Genomic DNA, 26584 nt, shown 5'->3' on the forward strand with positions numbered 1-26584 from the left:
AATGTTTCTTTACCTTTCATTTTGGAGGCTGATGGCTTTGCATTTTTTATTAAATTAAAGTAATTATTATTAATATGTCTATATCAACTTCTCGAAGCTTGATGTATAGATACAGAGTATTTATATAGTTTTTTACCATTATGCATTTTCATTCTAACTTGTTTTTTAAAAGACACACGTTTCCAAAACACAATTATTTCTCCAAATCATATAAAAATGCTACAAATAAAAACCAATAGAACTACTTGCCGACTCTGCACCGTTTGGCTGCCATTGCCTAATGGGGAACATGTACAGAATATGTCACGTGACCTAGCTTCGATGTCACTCGGTCACGTGAATACCTAGAAATGTCAGCCACGTAATGTGTCTAAAGTATTTCCCGAGAACTTAACGTATTTGAAGTTTTAAGGCTGCTACACAAGTAATTTTACAATTTATTTATTGTTTTTTACGAATTTAATAGTCGACGAGTTTTGTTTCAGGATATTACAGTATTACTGGAAACAACAAATTTAACAAACTATAGTCCACAAACTCTTCGGAGTCCGAAAAGTTCTCGGGAAATACGTCAGAGTCGTTACGTGGCCGACGTTTCTAGGTAGTAACGTAGTAGAGTGACGTCGAAGCCAGGTCACGTAACATATTTTGTGCACGCCCTCATACACCGAGCTGCTCCACAATGAAAACAAACTTAAGCAATGGCAGCTCAAACGGTGCAGAGTTGGCGACTAGTCCTATTGGCTTTTGTTTATAACATTTTTCATATGAGTTGGCACAAATAATTCTGTGTTTTGGAAATGTCTATCGAGACTGCACGTTTTAAATAACAAACTAGAAAAAAATGCATAATGGTAAGAAACTATATAATTACCAAATTCAGAAAGCCGAATTAACAGAATTACATAATTGACGCAAAAAATATTTAAGCTTACCTTCTATGACAATTTTTATTTACACACCATTCTAGAAAAGATATAAAAGAATATAATAAAAAGGGTATACTATAGATTACCACCTATGGAATTTCGGGACTCTGAGTATATATTTGAACTCGGGACAGAGACGAGTTCAACGGTACCCTATTTTTGGGCCGGAGGCAAAAAATAAGAAAGTTATCATACTTCTTTCGGCGATCGCGCGATGATCGGGAGTCGCGTCGCTCTCTCCGTTAAGCTTATCGCGTGTTTAATAGGCAGTCCGGCAAGTCGGCCATACATACCTTCAACAGAGGCAGCTGTTGATCCACGAGCACACTGATCGTCTGTAGTTCGAGTTAAGTCCTTTTCGCACATCCTCGCGCTCGTCGACCTCGGGGGCTACGGCTCCTCAGTCTCGCTATCGCTCGCGGTCGGCTAGTACTACGAGCCGACCGCGCTATCGGATCGGGAGTCGCAATGCTTGAACAAAAGGAAAAAAAAAGAACTGGCGTTCGGCTGTTTGTGCTTCCAACGGACTCCCCCCAGGAGGGGAGCCGCCGGCAGGGCGCCGATTGTTTAACGCCACTGGTTATTGATTCACGGTAGTTCTTGAACAAAAGGAAAAAAAGGAAGTGGCGTTTGACTGTTTGTGCAATTTCTTGCCTTTCAGAGTGCATTTTTTTAAAAATTTGTTTGTAGACTTTACCGCGAGATGGCAGCACTAGCAACTACAGTGCCGTCTGCATGAAAACATTAAAAAAGTATGATAACTTTCTTATTTTTCGTCTCCAGTCCAAAAGAAGGGTATCTTTGAACTCGTCTCGGTCCCCTCAGTTCAGGTATATACTCAAAGTCCCGAAATAAGGCCGGATGGCCGAGCGGTCAAGGTTAGCAGCCTGCCGCCCTGGGGGACCCGGGATCGAATCCGGACGGGTCGAAAAATCCCCAGGTATTTTTCAGGGGTGGTGCATCCGGATATGTCGGTCCCCGTCCCTCACCACCCGGCCATCCCATTGTGGGTCTGGCCGAACCCATAATGGGCTTGCTATAAGAGGCCCTCTTAGTGCCCACGGGGGGGAAAAGAGTTACCAAAAAAAGTTCCGAAATTCCATAGGTGGTAATCTATAGTATCCCCAATAAAAATTGCATAAAAGTTAGATACATTCCAAAAAGTTTAAATTCTTCTAACTGAAAAATCAATTCCCGAAACAAAGAAAGCATTTATGTAGACGGCATTAATCAAAGTAATCTACGACTGACAAAGTAATATATTTAATAACTCCACTCACCTGCAAATAACCATAGACCATAGATAATAAAAAATACAAAAAGAAGGAAAGAACAAATGAGAATTTGATAAATGATCTATCTTGAAACAGAACAGAACTGTAATTGAATAAGCATCTTTAGTATCTACAAGATGTATTAGGATGATTTTTTCTTCGTTACAATTCCTGTCTGCTTTTAATGCACTCATTTTGACTGTTTAAATTTCAATTTCTTGTCCACGATTACAACGTGTTTCTGGAAATCGCGTATAGAACTGATGTGGTAGTACTAAAGATTAACACGGTAATAAATATTAACTTATCAGCTGTTGTTGTTATGGTCGGTTGATTGGTTGGATGCTTTACAAAACACTATACAGTAAAGTATACCAGGCGAGTCTACCAGGCGTGAAATATAAAACACCACCTGGAGACGGAAATGGGTAGTGACTTTATGAAAACTTCCTTTTGCTTTTTGAGAATTTAATTCGTTTTATTAATTAAATAATAATTTCTTAAATTTCGAAGTTAATATTTATAATTATTGGACTTAAACTTGATAAACTCTAAATCCCCTTTTCTTAAACTTTAATCTAGCCTAACAGTTCTGTACATTTCCATAATTGTATTTATATAATTCTCATTAATTCCTTTTCTTCCTGACTCGGAAAGAGCACTCAAAAATCCTGAAGACATCCGACACTAATATCACAGGCCGCGTTTCTTTACGCGGCGCTCGAGAAGCGCTTTACAGCGAACACACCAAAACTGATTTTTAATTGGCCAACACTGCTCGTGACGTCATTCGCCAAACGCCATCGACGACGACAATTAAATTTCAGCTTCATCCGTGATTGTTACCGAATCAACAATACAAACGCCATTGTTGTTGGTCTGAATCTAAACTTCATTTTCGTATCGCCGAAATTATTTCTTGTTTTAGAAGAAATAACGGAAGCAAAAAGCTGAGAACTTGCAGAATAATCGAGGGAAAAGGGAAAGACAGAAACACCGTATTTCAGTAAAAGAAACAAAACTAAAATGAAACATTTGGAAGTCGAAATTAGCCAACTAACAACAAATTATTACAGAAGGAATCCATTTTAAACGAATTCGTATTACGGGTAAATCACTTTATTTAATATAAGTGTTATGTAGATTATCGGAATATTTTCGTACGTTTCCTCGAGGGAACAAAATTCCCTTATTGAATTTGAAAGCGTGTCTTCTTATTTACTTTGTTTCTTCAGCACGAATCTTAATCAACTGCACTTCATTGTGCCGAAGAAACAAAATAGATTTCCCTCATGAAATTCCCTTATCTCCGGATTTGATTCCGGGTTCGCTGGAGTGTTAGGCTGTCACCTTTACGGTTCGACCGTCTGGCTGTCTACGTGAAATTGTATAAATATATGTCTCCCCATCTAAACCAAGGGTTCGAGGATACGGTTTCATTCTATAAGAAAGGTACTAATAGTCTTTGGTGAAACCAGAGCGGTTGAGACATCAACCTATGGCTGTAAAGACCGGGTATCGAATCCGGGTGGGCTAAGAAACTCGAGAATTTTTGTGGGTAAATCAGATATATCGGGCTGTGTCCCTTACCACCCGGCCGAACCTGCGATGGCCTAGAGCCCTAGACAAAAGGTCCTTGTAAGCAGGGCCGGCCTTCTCGATAAAGGGGCCCGGGTGCAAGAAACTATTTGGGCCCAAATGTTTTTCTAAAATAAAAAAATTTACAAACACGAACATATATTAATGCATGTTTATTTAAAGCGTGATTTTGTTCTTGCTAATACATTAATTACTTCAGAAAAATTACAATTTTTTGCAATTTCTTTTTCGATGCTTAATATAGCAAGTGCATTTAAGCGTTCTGCACACATGCTGGATCGAAGATAATTCTTTATTAATTTTAATTTGCTGAAAGAGCGCTCAGCACTTGCTATAGTAACTGGCAACGTAAAGAAAAGTTTTAATACAGTTAATACATTTAGAAATAACTCATTATAATTATTATTTAGTATGTATTGCAATATATCTTGTGCGTTATTTACATCCCTTTCATTCAAAATCAAATCCCGTAGCAAACCAATTTCCTGGATTAGGTTTTCATCTACATCTTTGTTATAAAAATTTACAAAGTTTTTGGAACATTTTTCTAATTCATGTTTTTCTAAGGTTTTCATATCAGTGATTAATTTGAAATCAGAAATAATATTTGGTATACTTTTAAATCTATCTTCTATTTGTACAATAACCGTATCAATTAGAGTGTTAAAAAAATAACATCTAAATTCCTCTACCGGGTTTTCTATAACTTCATCTTCTGCTATTTCGGAATATAACCTTTTTCTTTTTCGTATTCGTTTTTCAGGAAAATGTTCTGAAATATTTAAATTACGTGCTAGCACTTTTGCTTCGTCTAAAAATGTGTTAAATTTTGTTCTTAAATTTTGGATTTCAGTTTTAATTTTATTGACTAAATTAAAAGCCGACTCAAGAATAATTGTTTTTGCTTGAAATAGTATATTGATTGCGTTGATTTTAGACAACATTGCAAACCATACTACTAAACATAAAATAAATGGCATTTCTTGTATTGAATCCAATAGACTTTTAGCTTCGGATACCGCTGTATTATCGTTACTTACATAAATAAATTCTTCTAGGGCATTACAAGTTTGTTCAAACTGTGTATACACTGCTTTAACCGAATCTATTTTGGCTTCCCAACGAGTGTCACATAATGGTTTAAGAGTAATGTTTAAATGTTTTTGTAGAATTTCCCATCTCTTTGTAGATGCAGAAAATAAGCAATATAAACGTTGCAATATCCCAAAAAAATTTTTACAATATATACTGCTGGAAGCGGCATCACAAATTAATAAATTAAAAGAGTGTGATAGGCAAGGCACATATATTGCATGAGGGTTTAGAGCAATTATTCTAGATTGTACACCTTTATATTTCCCTTTCATGTTGCTACCGTTGTCGTATCCCTGCCCTCTGCAATTCATAATATCTAAATCAAGCTCACTTAATGTTTTCAATAGAGTTTTTGCTAGTCCTTCTCCAGTCACATCAGTTGCTTCAATAAACCTTATAAATGACTCATTTATAATTAATCTTTTCTCTTCAAAATTTACATACCTAATAATAACTGAAGTTTGTTCCTTATGGGAAATATCAGGAGTACAATCCATTTGGACACTATAGTATGTGGCTGCTTTTATATCGTTTTTAATTTTGTTAAGGACTTCATCTCCTAACGCAGAAATAATTTGTTCTTGTGATCTATGTGCTAAATGATGCACAATTCTATTTTTCGAATTTTTTATTCTGTTTATATGATCCATTAACACAGAGTCGTATTTACTTAAAAATTCGATTAAACTTAAAAAATTTCCATTATTAGGCGTTCCTATTATTTCATGGGTTCCTCGAAGTGGAAGATTATTACATGCTAAAAATAGAATCACATCTACAATTCTTTGAAATAGTAATTTAAGTCGTTCCGTTTCCTTATTTATATTAACTTGATTAGTTTCATCAATAGTCGAACATAAATTTAGTCGTTTTAGTAATTCTTTCCAAGCAATAAACGAATTAAAGTGACAAATAGAACGCTCATGATCTTGAATTACAGTTGACAGCTTTCTCCAGTTACTATAGCCACCTATAAACCGTGTAGATTGTTCATTTCCTCTTCTTTTAGAAAATAGTATACAACAAAAACAAAATACCGAGTCTTGCGTTTTTGAATAAATTAACCAGCTGCGAAGCTGGGTTTCACCATTTGGCATTTTTTTAAAGTAGTACGTAGTGGAAAATGACCTACCTTCATCATTCTTAGCAAAAACTCCTTTGTGTTGTACAGGTCCGGTTTTAACACAAAACATTCGAAACTTATCAGTTATAATACTTGGCCATAAATCTGGATCACTTATGTTCATTTGATCATATTCGTTATTGTCATTTTCGACGTTATTTTCTGATTCGATCATATTTGTATAAACATGCGGTTCTTCAACGAATTTCACAGTTTCAACATTTTCATTGCAAGACTGTGTAGTTTGTGCGGAACTTTCTTCTCCAGTTGAAGCTTGAACTGTAACTTCTGAAGTCGAAACAATTTCATTGCTGGAATTACTTCGTAGCCAAGAAAACAGATCTACTTGTGATTTCTTGAAATTTAGCTTTTCTACTTTTTTCTTTTCTGCTAATTTTCTTTTTTGACACCCAGAGGGATATTTCCTTGGCATGGACATGATTAGATGTAACAATAATTAAACGTTTTGTAGTATGGCACGTCTTTCTTTCTCGTGCTGAACTCGAACTCTCACAACTTCTCGGAGGCTCCTTGTAAAGTATTGATCTTTTAGCAGAGTGGGAACAAAAGAAGCGCGACCTTGTCAATTGGACCCACGTGCGGTCGGGTAATACCACTTGTAAGGTCAACACCTTACAGAGGGAAAACAAAGGAAGCGCCGGCTTTGTCAATAGGACCCACCTGTAGGCTGTAGTCAGACCGAAAGTTCCAGAAATAAGACAGACAAAAAAAGATAGAAGAAATTATAAAAGAAACATTAAAACTACGATTATATACCAGGGGCGTGCCGTGACATTTGATGATAGGGAAGCTGTGTTTCTGTAAGAAGCCGACATCCAGGGGCAATCAGTCAATTGCGCGTCAGTGATGGTCTAGGCTCCATTCGTATCGTTTATTCGATAAGCCAGTAAAAACCGTAGACTTCTCTAAATGCATTTTTAATATCACGATTACATTCCGAATCGCAATTAAAAGTAAAATAATAAAAACTTACTCGGTGAAATAAAATATGTGGTGGATGTACTGGTACATACAAAATATTCTTCAATTATATGAATATACTTTTAAAGAAAATTATAATTAAATATAGCTTTGCAAAGAAACGTACAGTACATAAAGATATAAAATATTCTTTACTTTTAAAATTTTAAAACAATGTACTTAGTCAAATAGCTCCCTACCAGTGGCTAATGGATGGAATCGAAGACGGTTGCAGAGGACTGCCAAATCCCCAGGGTGCTGATACCGGTCAATGTCAAATACCTCTTTTGTCGCATCACTAGTATATCTCAAAGGACGCGACAGGGCTGTTGTAAATTTTAAACGTTTCTCACCATAGCCGTAAAAATCTAAATATGTTAAACTTAAAAGTCATTTGTTTTCTAACTAATTCGTTTTAGGACCAGGTGTTGTCCACGGAAATTTCCAAAATTTACAACTTTTCGGTCACTCTCGTCGAATTGGAAAAATTTGTCTTTATTACATCTAATACAATATTTCGAAGAAATCAGTCCCCACTATACTCGGCTGTATATTGGTTCGGTTAAGCTTTTGTTTAAGTAATATTCCGGCTCTTTCATCGGGGTTTTGTTTATGTCCCCAATTCCCTAATCGCTTAATTATTTAACTACTTCTTAAGTAGAAATAAGTCGAAACCGGTTACTTTCTACTCGAATATTTGTAGTATCGGGAAAAAAGTGGAAAGACAAATTTTTATGACAAACGAATACATAAATCGTATAATTTTATATGGCCGACGGCCACAGTATTATTTTCATTTCTTAACGCGGGCTATATGGTTTTGAAATTTTTTTTAAAAAGTCGAATTTAGGTGGGGATCCTCGGGAGTTCCCCGAATCAAATAACAAAAACTAAACATTCGCATCATCGAGAATTAGTTTAAAGATTGTCGAAATTCAGAGATCTACAATAATAATGTTTACGATAAAATGTACTTTTCGTCATACTGATAACGATAGGAATATTGTCAAGTTTTCGTGTGCATTCTTGATAATGTTGGGGCCCCCTCAATCGCGGGGCCCCGGTGCGTAGCATCCGCCGCACCCCCCCCCCCGATGGCCGGCCCTGCTTGTAAGCTAGGTTCTCGTCCTTCGCGTAACAAAATAATTTTCGTTCCGAACGAGCTGCATAGCAAACCGTACCTTAAGTGACCGCTTTTTACATAATTCATAAAATAAACGTTCGGTAACCCGTACTAGTATTAGGCCTGCCACTTCATTTATTTAGTATACTTATTTCGAACATGATGCGGGTAATACAACAGTATTCTTACCATAAAGGATTATTACAAGTTTAAGATAATATTGCAATACATTCCAAAAATTTTTATATTTTAAATGTGTTCTTAATTGTTATATTCGAAAAAAAACTAATCAATGTTCCATACGTTTAAAAAAAATAAAGATGACGCGTAGAACAGGTTGAAAACGTTCGTTAAAGTGAATAAATAATTCACAGTGACATAATGTGTTGTTGTGGAAATTAAAAAACTTCTTGCTAGGTATAAACTAATTAACTAAGTACAATATTACATAAAAAATTGATTAAAAAAACAATTAAATATTTAAAAATTTTAAATCATAAAGATAAGTATCCAGGAAAAAACAAAGAAGTGTAATCTACATACTTAAAAGCAAAACACAAAAATTTAATTTCTACGTCAATCCAATGGATAGTTTCCCAAGATGGAAAAACACAGAACACACTTATATAGCGAAAAAACCACCGTCTGTGAGCTAACCAAGAAACCTCAATACAAATCAAATTAAAATATGAACCGAACTGTATGGTTAAAAATCACAAAAAAACAACAAAATATTATCTCAAAAATAGCTAAAAAATAATTTCATTTTCTCAATAAAAAAGCAGAGGTTACAATTTGCGACATTTACCAATATTACCAATATACCCAATCATTTTTAACAGAAATAACAGACAGACCAGAACTACTTTTACGCTGCATTGAAAGAAACCCCATGTAACTATAATATCACGTCATACGCATTTAGCAACGTATCACCTTAGCAGCATGGAATAAATATAATGTATACTAAATGCTTCGCAAGGTATGCAAATATCTCTGCGATAACACTCCAAAACATTTAAATTGCATTCAGAGGAAATTTTGTCGTTTTTCTTTTTTTAAATGACATTTTCCAAAATAATTTTCATTAAAAATAAACTTCAGTAAGTAGGTTGTTATTTTTCATTTACAGGAAATCAAAAATAGAATTACGCCTGATCAACTGAAACATATTTATACCAGACCCGAGTCAGCCCGTAGGGGTGAAGAAGGAAGATCGATAGCCAGCCCGTAGGGGCGAAGAAGGAAGATCCGAGTCAGCCCGTAGGGGTGAAGAAGGAAGATCCGAGTCAGCCCGTAGGGGCGAAGAAGGAAGATCCGAGTCAGCCCGTAGGGGCGAAGAAGGAAGATCGATAGCCAGCCCGACAGGGCGAAGAAGGAAGATCCGAGTAAGCCCGTAGGGGTGAAGAAGAAAGATCGATAGCCAGCCCGACAGGGCAAAGAAGAAAGATCGATAGCCAGCCCATAGGGGCGAAGAAGGAAGATCCGAGTCAGCCCGTAGGGGTGAAGAAGTAAGATCAATAGCCAGCCAGTAAGCGAAGAAGGTAGATCCGAGTCAGCTCGTAGGGGCGAAGAAGGAAGATCCGAGTCAGCCCATAGGGGTGAAGGAAGATCGATAGTCTGCCCATAGAGGTGAAGAAGGAAGATCGATAGCCAGCCCGACAGGGCGAAGAAGGAAGATCCGAGTCAGCCCGTAGGGGTGAAGAAGGAAGATCGATAGCCAGCCCGACAGGGCGAAGAAGGAAGATCCGAGTCAGCCCGTAGGGGTGAAGAAGGAAGATCGATAGCCAGCCCGTAGGGGCGAAGAAGGAAGATCCGAGTCAGCCCGTAGGGGTGAAGAAGGAAGATCGATAGCCAGCCCGTAGGGGCGAAGAAGGAAGATCGATAGCCAGCCCGACAGGGCGAAGAAGGAAGATCCGAGTCAGCCCGTAGGGGTGAAGAAGGAAGATCGATAGCCAGCCCGACAGGGCGAAGAAGGAAGATCCGAGTCAGCCCGTAGGGGTGAAGAAGGAAGATCGATAGCCAGCCCGACAGGGCGAAGAAGGAAGATCGATAGCCAGCCCGTAGGGGCGAAGAAGGAAGATCCGAGTCAGCCCGTAGGGGTGAAGAAGAAAGATCGATAGCCAGCCCGACAGGGCGAAGAAGGAAGATCCGAGTCAGCCCGTAGGGGTGAAGAAGGAAGATCGATAGCCAGCCCGACAGGGCGAAGAAGGAAGATCCGAGTCAGCCCGTAGGGGTGAAGAAGGAAGATCGATAGCCAGCCCGATAGGGCGAAGAAGGAAGATCCGAGTCAGCCCGTAGGGGTGAAGAAGGAAGATCGATAGCCAGCCCGACAGGGCGAAGAAGGAAGATCCGAGTCAGCCCGTAGGGGTGAAGAAGGAAGATCGATAGCCAGCCCGTACAGGCGAAGAAGGAAGATCCGAGTAAGCCCGTAGGGGTGAAGAAGAAAGATCGATAGCCAGCCCGACAGGGCGAAGAAGAAAGATCGATAGCCAGCCCATAGGGGCGAAGAAGGAAGATCCGAGTCAGCCCGTAGGGGTGAAGAAGTAAGATCAATAGCCAGCCAGTAAGCGAAGAAGGTAGATCCGAGTCAGCTCGTAGGGGCGAAGAAGGAAGATCCGAGTCAGCCCATAGGGGTGAAGGAAGATCGATAGTCTGCCCATAGAGGTGAAGAAGGAAGATCGATAGCCAGCCCGACAGGGCGAAGAAGGAAATCCAAACTGCCTTCTTTTGTTGCCCCGAGAATTGACCAAGCATGCTGTTCGGATGGTACTAATGCTGTAACTAAGTACGTTAGCGGCCGGATGGCCGAGCGGTCAAGGTTAGCAGCCTGCCGCCCTGGGGGACCCGGTATCGAATCCGGACGGGTCGAAAAATCCCCAGGAATTTTTCGGGGGTCCGTCCGGATATGTCGGTCCCCGTCCCTCACCACCCGGCCGCCCCATTGTGGGCCTGGCCGAACCCATAATGGGCTTGCTATAAGAGGCCCTCTTAGTGCCCACTGGGCGGAAGAGTTAAAAAAAAAAAAAAAAAAAAAAAACTAAGTACGCCAGTTCAAAGTAAACTTCAGAATATTAAACGGCTCTTCTCAGGGCCAAAACTTTTTGGTAAAGGGTAACCTATCATATCAATTTTTATAAAATGTACGACATGTTTTTTGAATTAAAACAAAGTATACAAAGTTTGCAAAAAAAATGTTTGCACTATACAGACTTTTTCTCCCCTTACTTTTTTAATTAATAGATGACCGGAGATAAAATCGAAAAATCCCTACGTAGCAGGGACGCCCGTACATTTGGTCATGCGCCCTACATTTTGGACACCCTTTTCTAATCTCCGAGAGTCCCCAAATTTCATTATCAACAAAAAATTCATGACTTCTAGCCTATTTGGTTGAATTAATTTTTTATATTTGCAATGTGCGAGTAACGAAACTGACCGCAGGGTCGGCGCCACGTCAAAACTGACACCACAGTGCCTTTAGGGGAGCAGAAATCTCGATGACGAGGTTTCAAGATCGCATGTCACGTGACAAAACGCATGTTTGATCCGCTCCTTCGCCATGTTTATGGTCTAGCTTCCGCTTGCTTAATTTGCACGTGGTTTGTTATTTGACCGGTTGGCAACACTTTTTTCAATTTAAACTTAATAAAACTGCATTATTTTTATATCATGGACGAAGTTAAAATAGTTGCTTTTCTGGCGGGTTATTCTCGCCGTCTGATTTATTATATCAAGGTGTCGATCCATACGAAGCCAGCATCTTCGTTGTAGATCAAGAGTCGTGGCCTAAAGTAGAATTTGGTGACATCATAAACTATTTGGTTTTGACGACAAATGACTACACTGTTTTACAAATGAAAGCATACAAATCTATAGAGACTCATAAGTATCTTACAAGTGGTCGTGTTTCTCCTGATTATGTGTTCTTTCATTAACGCTCCCGATATGCAGTTAAAAAGAACTTACCATAATGAATAAGAATTTGGCAAGAACAAACTGAATGTTACTGTGTAGTGATTATTTGTTACTAGTGTAAAAAAAATCATTGTAAAGAGTAGCATCTTAAAGAAATGTTAATGTTGCTCACCAAAATAACCTAACTTAGATATATGTAAATGAACAATAGGAAATTATAGGTTTATATCTTAAAAAATACACACTTATTTATGTAAATTAGACTGGAAGGACAACTGGTTCAAAATGCATTTCTAATTTTTCATCCGCTAAGCGATTATCTTTGCTTAACGCTTTAATATTAACTCTACTGTATATTTATTACGAGCAGACCCTAAGGGTTAATGTTACCTTAGGTAGCCAAGATGGCAGCTCGTCTCTGATTCCAGCAAAAAAACAGTGGGACGCATGTTCTAACCTAACCTAACCGATTCTAATAAATTACCATAGTCATTAGCAACAGAACTATTAAAATAGGTTAGGTCAGGTTAGAACGTGCGTCGCACTTTTTGTTTGCTGGAATCAGAGACGAGCTGCCATCTTGGCTACCTAAGGTAACATTAACGTGTTAATTTTTGTCGGTATTAACAAAGGGATTTCTACAACCGGCTTATATTCACTTTATGATAACTAGTAAACTTTTTGCATGAATATCAATAAATGAATAGATAATCAAATGTTATTGCTTACCTGAAACGAAATGTTTCTGACAAACGCTTGTATTGATATTCACTTTTTCCGCATCGAAACTTTTCCGGTTAATTCTCCAGAGCCATGCAAATTGCCTTCGTGGTGAAAGCTCCTGTTTGCTGTCCTCGATGACAAATAATGCCAGAATTTTAAAAAATGACGTTCCTTTGTTCTTGAGCAAACCAGCATTACACCCAATTACACAATTCACCATAGTGATATTTGCGACGAATAAACAACACAAAAACTCCAGCTAAAGCGCGCGTAAACAAAATAAAACGTAAACAAAGATGGCGCCGGACAATTCTGCTTGCTCGTGATGTCGATTCGAAACCTCTCTATAGACGACTGGCGCCACCCTATTGTTTAAGGAAAAGTATGGTGTACACGGGCAAGACACTACTAATTTGAGATGGAGCGCATATAGTTTAATTAAATTAAATAAATTAAAAATTGCAGCCCGCATTGTGACGACGTCACAATAAATAATCGCTCGTTATTAACATACTGTGGTGTTTCGTACTTCGAATTTAATTCATTCCCGCATTGTGACGACGTCACAATAAATAATCGCTCGTTATTAACATACTGTGGTGTTTCGTACTTCGAATTCATTCATTCCCACACCCTAAACAATACCAATTTCGATAAACTTAAAATATCAAGTACACGTAATTTACGGTGAAATTAACATAATGCCCTAATAATAAATTAGAACACGAAAACAATGAATGAAATACTTGAATGCTGTATAATGAAATGAAAAGTGCATTTATTATTTATTTCAGCATCTTAACATCTGTCGTTATTTAACTTAGACGTGTGATTTAATCATTGGTGTAACAGGAAGTTTAACACACATTAATGTGAGATTATATTCTTTGTTTAGAGGCTTATTTTAAATTGAAATGTCTTATTAGGCACATGCTTCATGAATTCCGTAACGTCGCAGGAACAGTAGAAACGACAAACAACACAAGCGCACAAATCAAAAATAAAGCGAAAAAACACTACGAGCGTAACTAGTGAGCGAGAGACGACTTAGGTGCGCATTTTAACACTGCGCAGTTCGAACTCGGAAGCGTTCGAACTACGGGGTGCCACTGTATTTGAATCTTACGTTTAAATTTTAATGCACACATTTTAATAATATACACGAATAATAAATTGACATATGCTACCTTTGAATGAAATCATTTCCCATATGCTGATATGATAATGAAAAGTTTTTATAAAATATATACAGTCTTATACTGTACATATTTGTTTTTTTTTTTTATGGTATAAACAGTAGCCTTGTTTTAGTCATAATTATTGCAGATATAATTAAATAAAGTTAAAATAATTTTAGATGATTTATGACAAATATTTTATATTACAAACAGTTATTAAAAATACTTAAATCAAGTTTAGTAAATTATATTTATTTTATATATATAATTTTTCTTTTTTTTCCTTTTTTTACAGAAATGTCAATTCATCTAAATTCATTTTACAATAATAAGTCCTTAAAAGGACATTTTTGAGTTCATATACAAAATGAAATTATTATAAGAAGAAACTAGTTAAAAAGATTAGTTGGCATTAAACTAAAGAATAGTAATAGCCGGAAGAAATTAACATTACAAATACATACACAGCATAATAATTCTACAAACTTTTTGCACTTAACGAATTGCATTGTTTGGAATATTGCTTATTATTTCAAGACATATGCATAGTTTCATCTGATAATCAGTATTTTTGATCATATAAAATCAGCTTGATATGAAAAATCTGATTGGTTAAGTATATGTCCGAATTTTCTACAATCGTGAAAAGATATTTTTCAATAACGTCATAATATCTATGTTCAAACATGCAGAATATCTCATAAATAAATTATACAAAACTTATAATAAATGAAATTAAATACAAAACTGACTTTGGTATATCATTTAGCTTCACAATGATACGAATGGTATATTTACATTTCGGTGGAGGCGATGGTTTGAAGACATTAAAAAATATAAAGTATGATTTATGACAAATGCAGATTTATCGTAACTGACTGATTAGAATTTGTTGAATATTGATGAATAATAATCAAAATTAATCTGCATATTATCATTGAGTTATAAAGGAAGAATACTGTCCGATTTGTACTTGCTGTTGGACACCCGGAGTCGTTTACCTCCAACCGTTTCTTCTTCGAATATACTTTTATGCTGAACTTCGGTTGCTTCAGACTAAAAAATAAAATTGTCAAATGAAATTAATGAATATTTATATATAAAAATATTCTTTAAATATATTTATTTCCTATTTTTAACACGGGATTATCAAATTAGCTCGTATTTGGACGAATATAATTAGTTGTGTAATGAATAATAACGTTTCATCTATGGATAAAAATATTAAAATTTTTTGCCTATCTGCTTCACAAATGTTTTCCAAGTGTTCCAAATGCTTTTATATTCCTAATTTGTAAAAATCTCTCCGAATTCAATTCAATAAACTTTTTTTTTAACCCTTAAACCTTGAAGACATAACTTTTGACTAAAATCACTAATCCCTAACCAAACATCAATTGCCCTATTAATACTCACAACCAAATCTATTCCAGTAACAATATCAACTAACTCAATAAAATAATAGTTATTTATTCATTTGTTAAAGCATTTTATATACATGTATTAGCCTACATTTACCAGCTTTCCAACTCCTAAAGAGTTCATTCTGGATGTCTTTCATTCCAGGAGCAAAGTATTTCAAAATTTGGCATTTTTGAATTTTCAGTAATATCAAAACTGTCACATGTTCTTAATCTATTTGTAATATATAAACCATAAATTAATTCTCCTGCAGAGTAAAAATAAGAGACTAGCTTAAATTTGAAAGTTTTGCATTTCACAAAGAGGAGTCTCCCAGTGAATCTAAGAGTTAGTAACTGTATTTGACAGTTGATAAAGGATCAACACTCAAAAAGCCTATAGAAAAGTTATCACTGGTAATTATGATTACATGGCAATAGTAATTCTTAAATTACTAATCACATTCTTAAACCTTTTTTCTATATCTTGGCAGTATTTGGCAATATCTCTGGCAGAGATGACAGTCCATCTGATGCAAACGTTTCCCCACTATGCAAGAGATAAGACCAGATACTGCCAGATATGCAGTAGAAAACCCCTAATCACAGGACTGGATAAACCACTTTTGATTTTGTTGACAATACAGTAAAACATCGCTTATCTGAATCAATTGGGGACTGGGGTTGTTCGGATAACTGATTTTTCAGGTAACCGATTATGTACGAAAAAATATACTAACCTATCCCACGTTGAAATTTTTCTCCGTCGCGTGTCGCTTCGTGTTGAATTTTCGTCAATTTTAAGCCTAACGAAAATTTTTATAATAATAATAGAAGCTATTGTATCGTTAGAAATTATTTCTTTCTTTTGTACAAACAAAATAAATATATTTAAAAATATATAAACAAAAAATTATACTTTAGAAGTTAATCTAGTATCAAAAACATTCGATTTGGCGCGACACAGTCCAAATAGAAAACTTTCGGTTAACCGACGTTTCAGTTGACCGGCTTTCGGATAAACGACGCTCTACTGTATTTTTTAAATCTAAGGTTATTAAACCTTGTTTTTTTTTATTTGAGCCAAAATTTACATTTTAAGTCAATATTCACAGAATTAGAATAATCTACTTATTTAAAAAAGTTTTTTTAAAGAAAAGTTTATAACAATATAGTGTTTAGTGATAATTTTGAAAAATTAATCATTAATTAATTTACCTGTTGTCAACTATAGAAATTTCATTTATTCCTCTTAATTTATTGAAATATCATGTCTTAGATAAATTTACCACAAAATTTTTATATATATTAAAAATTCCGATTAAGTTATTATTTTGGTAATTTGTAATTTACGTCTTATTTTTTTTATTCCTAAAATCTGTGTACCTTTTACTTTAGTTATAATAAATATTATATTGAGTTGATAAAACAAAATAATTAACATAAGTTCAATAAAAACAGATTTTTGTCATCACTCATTTAATATATTCTGAATTTTTTGCATGTTATATTGGATGTCGTAATATATTTTCTAGAATATATTTTGTATCAAATAAAAAAATTTTTTTTCAATCAAAATACAAAAAGTAATTTCATAAAAGAAACAAAGTTTGCGCTTCAAGCTGTTGTAAAAGTATTATTACTTGTTAATCCTATTCTAATGGAATTATATATATAAAATATTCTATTATATCTTAGAATCTGATTCTTTTTTCTCATAAATTACTGATGATATTTTTACAAATAAAAAGTTGTAATATGGCAATTTTCACTAGTAGGAAATTCCTGAAATACACATTTTACTATAAAGTTGTGAATGTGGAAAAAATTATCTTGTTACACAATATTATCTGTAAATATATTACAGGTAGTCTGAATTTTTTATTTAGATAATTATTTTATAAAATAATAAACTGTATTTTCTCCCCTTCAAATATATTCATTTAAAAATTAATATAATCATACCAGTCTTGATTTAACTTTTTTCGGTAAATCTTCTTTCAAACTATAGAAATCCTGTCTTTTTAATGTTACTTCTGATCCATCCTCAAATTCAATCTATAAATTATTAATCCATTATTATACTATTTAATTATAGTTTTAATAATTATCTAATACAAAAATTCAGACGACCCTGTAATATTTTTAACCCAATAATATTGAGAGTTAAATAATTCTAACCATCTTACAATAGAAAATGAGATTAGAACAAACGTTCTCCCGGGCGCTTCAATCACACACTACAACAGCCAGCGAAACTCCAGTGCGCCTCTTTATATGTCATGCCCATCTACTATAAAGACAGAGCTGGAGAAGAACAACCAATCTAGCTGACAAAATGAACACCAAGTGATCCCCACCCGCAAAATAGCCTCCGCAGCCGGCGCGTACTCTATCCTGCACACCAGAGACTACCCACGTACAAACCATGGATATGCCCTACGCCATATGATCATGCTCACTCCATACTGAACCGACCGCGAACACCGACCTATGCCCAGCAGACACCGGCGCCTATAAACTTTACATGCGACAATTAGGCAAAGACACGCTCATATAACCAGGTGCGCTGCCCATCAGTAGCATAAACTCGCCACTACCTTTATACCTTACGGCTATACCACATCACTTGACCACAACTAAAGAATAGTATATGCCAACCTCCGCTCACCGCCCCAACGAACTAAAGAATCGGAATCCCCCCCTCTCGCCATCCCAACCTCCGTTATAGAATGGGGCACTTTAGGCAGTCTTGAAAGTATCGCTGAACGTAATTGGGAACGTAACACCGCAGAAACTGCAAATAACACATAGCCAGACGCCACCCCCGGCCATGTCCGCGCCGATGCACCCCCACCCGATACCGAACGCGCGAAGTTAAACTCACGCCCACGTCCGCGAGAGACATACCCATTACTAACGCCGCCAATACTTGAATTCAAATATATTCATTTAAAAATTAATATAATCATACCAGTCTTGATTTAACTTTTTTCGGTAAATCTTCTTTCAAACTATAGAAATCCTGTCTTTTTAATGTTACTTCTGATCCATCCTCAAATTCAATCTATAAATTATTAATCCATTATTATACTCAAAATAAAATTAGATAAAAAGGCAAAATATGAATTAAATTATTTCATATTTTTATGCATATTTACCTGATGCATCACATGAGTTTGAACACCTTTAAAGAGACCATTATATATTTTTCCATCTGTCCATAAGACCTGTACTGTTTCGTTGATTGGAGGTGGACCGAGAGTTAGACAATCTCGACTCTACAAAAAAAAGTTTAATTTATATATATTATCTATCTTTACTATTACATTCTTTAATTAATATGTATCATCATTCATAAAAATCTTTGTAATTCTACAAACAAAATTATGTTGCTTAGTTCATTGATTTTTAACCTGATTTAGATACATTTAGAAAACTATAAGTTGACTAAAAATATTAGTAAAAGATAACGTTCCTAAATAAAAACCTATTAAAAAGTCTTAATATTTTCTTTAGTATTGTATCACTATATTAATATTATAAGATTTTTAATACAGTGTCTTCCAAAAAGAATAATTGCAGTAATTTAAAATGGTAGCATGTTAACTATTACCTGAAAAGTATCTGTTGTACACCAATTTAGAGTAACTGTTGAAGCTTCAGCTATAGTCTGCATTCTAACATCTTTTTGTCTATTGCCTGTAGGAAGCACCACAAACATAACTGGCAACTTCACAATGGAGATGAATGATTTTTTTTTGTCCTGCAGTCTGCAAAGTTGGAATCAGTATTCATTGTGTAACAAGAATGTTTGTCTTACATGTTAGATCACTTTGAAATTGTCTGCAAAACCAAAAAAAAAAAATCATTGAAAATCATGTTGTGAACTACAAAACACGATTTTCAATTTCTGTTCCAACTTTGTGAACTACAGAACAAAAAGTGCTTTCTCTGTTGTGTAGTCACCCTTTTCGTTTATGGCACTTCATACAGATATAGACAAAAAGACATTTGTATTCAGATAACAGATGAGACTTGATATTTGCTCTATTGATTGAGGTTCGTCGCATACTACTCAGATAATAATTAACATTACCAGTAATTTAAAATGGTAGCATTCTTTTTGGAAGGCTGTACTTATTTTCTTTTAATAATGATTTTAAAAATTTCTCATTTCTTATAAAAAATACTATAAATTTACAGTGGTAATTCAAATTCAAACACATTCAAATATAATTTTAAACTTCATTAATTTGAATTATTGAATAAATCAAATTTGCTATTATCCCTTTGACATTCATATTTCAATTATGGTTAAAAAAATCCGGTTGACTCAATTTTTTTTTAGTAAAACGTTGATATTTCGAAGCTAGTATGTCTTCTATTTTGAAAATAAAACTTGAAAAAGTTAATTTAGGCAAACTAGTTATAGAATGCATGCATTTTAGGAAATTCCTGAAATACACATTTTACTATAAACTTGTAAATGTGGAAAAAATTATCTTGTTACACAATTTTAGTAACATTTCGATCTAGATAACACTGATGTTTAGCTATACATTTAAGATGTCTAAACATAAAATAATCTTTAAATTTTAAAAAATGAAGTAATTAAAGAAATGAAAAGAAAACGAAAACTTCAGATGTATGTAAATGTAATACTGCCAAAGATATTGGAAACTTTGAGAGAGAGAAAAAAAAATTGAAATTCTGCAAATTGCAGAAAATTATTTGTTATTAAAAATTAAACATTTATTTTAAAAAATAAATAACTCAAATTTTTTATATTTCCTCTGGAGTTTGAATTTTCTTACTTTATGAGATTACTTTTGTTTTTATACAAGTTTTTTCAGCATTAAGCTATTTATATGAATGAAAAGATTCAGAAATAATTTTCTGAATGAGATACATTCCGAAAATTAAGTTTGCTGAAATTCTGAATGAATTTCAACAGTGAAATTTATTATTTAAAAAATATACAATAATTTCTTACTTCCTGATTTACATAAAATATAATTTTGATATTGATTATTTATGCCTACACAAATGATGTTTCTAAATTAAAATTTTTATACACAAACAATCTTTAATTTTTTTTACAAATATCTAACAATTTCATTATTTTTGATCATTTTTAACATTGTAAAAGAAAAAAACAATAAATTTGCAAAATGTTTAAACTTTTATAATCAGAGAATACTAATTATATATAAAAAACTAATGACATTAACTTGCACAGAAGAATATTCTTAATACAATGGCAAATCAACTGTACAAGAACAAAAACCAACCATAATTTTTGTTTATAGATATTCTATAATTGTAGTCAATTTGGTATTTCTTTGGCATATAATAAAGAATGAAAGTTTATCACACTTCAAGTATTTAATTACAAAGTTGTATCTATGATTACCTTAATTTAATTTTTTTAAATGATAAAATGAAAAACTGTTTTAAATATATGTTCATTTTTTTAAAAATTGGTTTAAAATAATCATATATTTAAATAATAATAATATAAAACAATAGCAATTACTAGAAAAATCTTGTTAGAATTTAACAAAATTTTATCATGTTACTTTCACGCCATAATACAATCCGTGGCTTAAATGTAAAATAGCTAAGTATTTTCAATAACAATATAATCAAAATTATTATTTTTCATAAAAAGTTAACTAAATAGGCTAGAATATACAGTATTTTCAAATAATTCATATGAAATTTTTGGTTAAATTATGTATTAAAGATTTTCAATTGGTAAAAACAATTTGAAAAATTTTCTAAAGTTATCTAAGATCCCCAATTTTCTATGAAAATATAAAGTACTCTAAAAATTCCCGATTTTCCAAAATTAAATTCATATATATACATATATATATATATAATGTTACAGTAAAAACTAGTTTTTACTGGATGTCATTGCTATAACTAGAATTTACTGCTAGTCAAAAATGAATTTGAGTTAAAACTAGTTTTAACTAGACAAAACGGGTTTTAACAAAATGGCTTAGTAAAAACTGTTTCGACCAAGGTCATTCGGCTAACACATTCCAATAGTGTATGACGAATTTCGTAACCCTTTTCCCCCGACATCTTGTTTACGTTTATTTTGCAATCCCTGCTAAGGCAATATAGGTCAGTCGGGCGATATTATTTTAAAAGTTCGCCAAAAATCAAATTATCATTATATCTATATGAAAAAAATCACTTACATTTATTAGTATCTTTAGTTTTAAATACCATATTTTTCAATACATTTTATTAGAAAAATTTATAAGAAAAAAAAATAATATATATCAGAACTGACACATAAACTTGATAATTTGTAACATTTTGTGAAAATTAACATTGTTTAGTTACATAGTTGTTTGCTGGCACTGAGCCAGAAAGACTTAGAATATTGTTTTGTACAGTACAATTCGATATAACACTTATGCATGTATGTTTATTTGTTGTGAAATTATCGCGCATTATATCAAACATTTGTTTGAAATCAAAATTTTATACCGCTATCAACTAATATAATGAATTATTATACTTTATTCACTTTGTATCAAACGAGATTATATCTGTTGTTAATAAATTTTACAAAAATCGATATTTACCAAAGTAACGACGAATCGGTACCCTGGAAGTTTTGCTTAAAAAGCCAGGGTACCGACTGATCGGTGCCTTCGGGGACAAAGGGTTAATTAATGTTAATAACACAGATGTGTGACCAATATTTTCAATAAATATCGTATTAAATAATACAAATGTTTTAATCCCAATCATCACTTTATTTATTTCCCCCAAACATGTTTATGTAGCTAAAATTAGTTTTAACTAATGTTAAAAGTTAAAACTAGTTTTATCTAAAATCAAAACATGTACAGCAGTAAATTCTAGTTTTACTAGACAAAACAGGTTTTAACAATGACATCCAGTAAAAACTAGTTTCAACTAGTTAAAATGCGTTTTAACTAAAAACGGGTTTTTACTGTAACATATATATGCTTAAAATTTAAAGTATTAATTAAAACTTTGCATTATAAAACTTCTAACTATTCAAAGGATTTTCATTTAATATAGAATTTTATAATAAAACTGCTTTTGTACCTTAATATCCTCTGGGAGAAGATTATCACTATAGGAACTATCTTCAAAATCAACAGAGTAAAAATCTTGCACATATTTATCAATTACTTCACAATGGTAATATCTTCCATTTTTATGTTTGGCAATTACTTTGTCTTCAATTTGTACTTCACTTAAATTTCTGTTATACATCTAAAAACAAAAATATTTTTAATTTTGTAAAATAAAATTTTATAAACAATTGAAATTATTATTACATGGGCACGTTTTTTTATGCAGCGAAAGTGTAGCGAAATGACGTCACGAGCAGCGTTGGCCACTTAGAAACGGATTTCAGAGAATTAGCTGTAAAGCACTTCTCGAGTGCTGCATAAAAAGTGGCGCCCTATGCATGCACCTATTTGACTTTAAGAAATAAAAAGAACACGATTTAATCTGGATATCTAAAATTATTGTTAGAAAGTTCTACTTGATCAGTTTTTTTTCATTATTATTTTGTTGGGTTAAGTGAAATATACTCGGTTAACACCGGTGGCTGTGTACTATGCCAGACCAAAGTCAAGGCATAGTAACCAAAACAGAAATTAAAGAAGTGTATCAGTGTGTGTGTCTGTATTCAGGAATTTTCTCACAATATGACATGTATTCAATATAGTGGCCTTCTGTAGTGTGATGTATGTGTTTCTATTCAATTGTAATGTGCCCAGGCTTTTGTGTAGTGTGTGTGGTATGACACCTGTAGAGGAGAGAACAACAGGTACAATAAGCACCTTATCCATCCTCCACAGATGCCTTATTTCCTGGGCGAGTTCTGTGTACTTGCTAATTTTTTCAGTGCATGCGTTTTGTATATTGTGAGTGTTTGGAATGGATATGTCTATAATGTATGTGATTTTATTGTGTTTGTCAATGAGTGTAATGTCTGGTCTGTTGTGGTAAATTGTTTTATCTGTGATTATGGCTCTGTCGTAGTACATTTTGTGCGTGTTGTTTTCCAATACTGTCTGTGGAATGTATTTGTAATATGGTTCATGGATGTCTACTAATTTGTGTTTCCTTGCAAGCTCTTGGTGTATTATATTTGCTACTTGATTATGTCTGTGTAAATAATCTGTTTGTGCCAAGAGCTTGCAACCAGAGGTGATGTGTTATATAGTTTCTGGCATGACGTGACATTTTCTGCATGTGTCATTTGTGAGTGTTGCATCTTTGAGTATGTGTTTTCTGTAGTTTTTAGTATTTATGACCTGATCCTGTATGGCAATCATGAATCCTTCCGTCTCCCCAAAGAGGCATCCCCGAGCTAACCAGCTGTTTGACGCAGTTTTGTCAACAAAATCATGGGCCAGATCATAAGGATGCCTGCCATGGAGTGCCTTTCGAGCCCACGATTGCTTAATGGTGTCTATGCTTTTTATATGTTGTGTTGTGTCCATATTATGTGAGTGTAAGTTTAATGGTGTGTTATTCGAGTCTGCTAGAGTTACTGCTTTATGTAATTGTGATATTTCTTGTTTTTCATAAAAAAACTCTCGCAGTGACTGTATTTGTTTGTAGTGAAGGTTAACTATGTCAATCAGGCCACGCCCGCCATCTTTACGTGGAAGGATTAATCTTTCTGTGGCGGATTTAGGATGATGTTGTTTATGCTTAGTAAGTGTTGTTCTTGTTTTCCTTTGGAGTTGCTCAAGATCTGTGTGAGTCCAATGTATAACTCCAAAAGAATATGTGAGTACTGGGATGACATATGTGTTTATTGCTTTAACTGTGTGTTTTGCATTTAACTCTGTTCTGAGAATAGCATTTAACCTACTTTGGTATTCTTTAATTAATCTTTGCTTTATTTGTGCATGTTCTGTTAGTTTGGCCTGTTGGAATCCTAAATACTTGTAGAACTCGCCCTCTTCCATGGATTCAATAACGTCTCCATTTCCAAGTGCAAAATCTTCTTTCTTCAGGATTCCTTTTTCTATGTGAAGTGTTTTGCATTTATCTAGGCCAAATTCCATTTGTATGTCCTTGGTGTATGAATGTGTGATTTGTAGGAGTTGATGAAGTTGTTTTTGTGTGGATGCATAAAGTTTTATGTCATCCTGTATGTACATAGAGATGTGACAGTGTATACTGTGTTGTTTTTTCATGCCTGATATTGTAGCCATATTGCGTGTTGTTTAACATGTTGGATAATGGATTCAAGGCTAGGCAGAACCAGAGAGGACTCAAGGAATCTCCTTGAAAAATTCCTCGCCTAATAAAAATTTGGTTTGTTTGTATGGAAGTGTTACTAACCCTGAGATGTAGTGTTGTTCTCCAGTGCTGCATAGTGTTTTGAAAGAATGCAATGAGTGATGGATGTATTTTGTACATGTGTAGAATATGTAGCAGCCAACTGTGTGGAACACTGTCGAATGCTTTTCTGTAGTCTATATATGCCATGTGTATGTTTCTGTGTTGTCTGTGTGCTTGCCGTAGAATGACTGAATCTATGAGTAACTGTTCTTTGCATCCCTTGTGATTTCTACGGCAACCTTTTTGTTGTTCTGTTAGAATGTCGTGTTCTTCAACATGTTTGTATATTTTGTTTGCAATACAGGATGTCAATAATTTGTAGAGTGTTGGAAGACATGTAATTGGTCTGTATTGTGTGGGGTCTGTGGTATTGTTGTTTTTAGGTTTCATGTAGGTGATGCCCTGAGTAAGAAAATTTGGCATGTCTTGTGGATTGATGATGATGTGTGTTAGGTGTTTAGCTAGTTCCTGGTGCAGTGATGTAAACTTTTTGTACCAGAAATTGTGAATGTTGTCTACACCAGGTGTCTTCCAGTTGTGTGTTCTGTTAACAGTGTATTGGAAATCATGTATGCTTATTTCAACACAGGGCATAGTTGGTATGTTGTGTAAGTTTTTGTTCTCCTCCTCGATCCAGCCTGCTTCAGCATTGTGCGTGACAGCACTGGACCAAAGAGAAGACCAATATGTTGTGAGTTCTTCTTCTGTTGGTGTGCCACTGTGCTGTGTATCAGTGTTTGCTTTGTTATTAATTTGTCTGTAAAAGAGTTTTTCATTGTTTGTAAATAATTTATTTTGTTGTTTTCGTAGTGTACATGTTTTGTATCGTTTGAGTCTACGTGCTTTGGCAGCAAGTTTTTGTTTTAGTGTATCAATGTATTCTGTAATGTGTGTGTTGTGATGTTCATGTTTTGTGTGTGTTTTTATTTTCTTGAAAATGTTTTTGAGCTGTTTCCTTAATTTGGGTGTTATGTTGTTTTTAGTGTATTGTGTCAGCCTGCCTAATTGCTGTCTAATGTCATTTATTTGTGTTTCTATTCTTCTCTGCCAGGCAGGCTTGTGATAGAATTGTGTTTTCTGTGTATTTGTCTGTGATTGTACTTTCAGTCCATGGTGTGTCACTACTGTGACTGCCCCAGCATAAACTAATGTATGAATGTCTGCGAGTGTAGAAATTGAATGAATGTAGTGTGGTAGTAAGTGAGTGTTTACATAATTTAGTGTTTTTCCTACTTCCTTCGACGTGTTGATTTTTGGTATTCGTGGTCTTTGTGTGGGATCTGTGCCTGTATATTTAGTGAGTGTTTCCTGAAATATAAGTGAGAGCGTATTAACTAAATCCATGTCTATGTTATCAGTGATGGATGAGGAAGTGTCTGTAGTATCATTAGTGCTAATTGTTGTATGTGTGTTATTATCAATGCTTGTTACTGGATTATCCTGACAGGTTACATGATCTTCATTAATGTTAGATGTTTCTGTCTGTTGATGTATTTGATCAGCAACCTGTTGTTTGAAAAGTTCAAGTGTTGTTTGTGGAATAAGGTTGTTGTGTATAATTGTTCTTTTTTGATCAACAACCCTTTGTTCGGTGACAGTGAGATGAGGATACTGTTGTGTGAATCTATGGTATAGTTGTTGTCTGTATGCTGTCATGTTTGTTTCGAGTTTTGTGATCGTGTAGTAAGTACGGATGATAAACTCATTCATTTCTACCGTCCATTTCATCCGTTGGCGTGGTTTTCCAGCCTTTGTGGTCTGTGGATGCATTGCCACAGAAACACCAAGGCTGGGTTGGTTCCTCACATCTGTTGAGGGCATTGCAGTAGCCATGCTTGGGCCGGTGCTGCTTTCGCCACCGGTAACCAGGGG

General features: G+C 34.5%; 2 protein-coding genes across 3 annotated transcripts in view; both read right to left on the minus strand.

Annotated features, from left to right (window-relative positions):
• Positions 1 to 954: 954 nt before the first annotated feature.
• LOC136984494 (zinc finger MYM-type protein 1-like) lies at positions 955 to 6459 on the minus strand. The gene is made up of 2 exons (XM_067281493.1): positions 3997 to 6459; positions 955 to 966 (listed from the first exon to the last, which is right to left on the minus strand). Exons 1-2 carry the CDS (start codon positions 6457 to 6459, stop codon positions 955 to 957), a joined length of 2475 nt encoding a protein of 824 aa, XP_067137594.1.
• Positions 6460 to 14211: 7752 nt separating this feature from the next.
• Positions 14212 to 26584, minus strand: part of LOC136984475 (lysine-specific demethylase 4A-like) — a 53392-nt gene continuing 41019 nt past the window's right edge. Inside the window, exons 15-18 of one of the 2 annotated variants that reach the window (XM_067281474.1) lie at positions 22445 to 22615; positions 18505 to 18624; positions 18318 to 18410; positions 14212 to 14999 (exon numbers count right to left, since the gene is read on the minus strand). In XM_067281474.1, coding sequence (XP_067137575.1) covers positions 14886 to 14999; positions 18318 to 18410; positions 18505 to 18624; positions 22445 to 22615 — 498 coding nt within the window. In that variant the 3' untranslated portion in view covers positions 14212 to 14885. Of the gene's footprint in view, positions 15000 to 17308; positions 17402 to 18317; positions 18411 to 18504; positions 18625 to 22444; positions 22616 to 26584 lie in introns of both variants that reach the window. The other variant, XM_067281473.1, reaches the window with a different exon arrangement.

Source organism: Centruroides vittatus, unplaced genomic scaffold (genome assembly GCF_030686945.1).
Source record: "Centruroides vittatus isolate TY-2023 unplaced genomic scaffold, ASM3068694v2 contig_920, whole genome shotgun sequence".
Taxonomy (NCBI): domain Eukaryota; kingdom Metazoa; phylum Arthropoda; class Arachnida; order Scorpiones; family Buthidae; genus Centruroides; species Centruroides vittatus.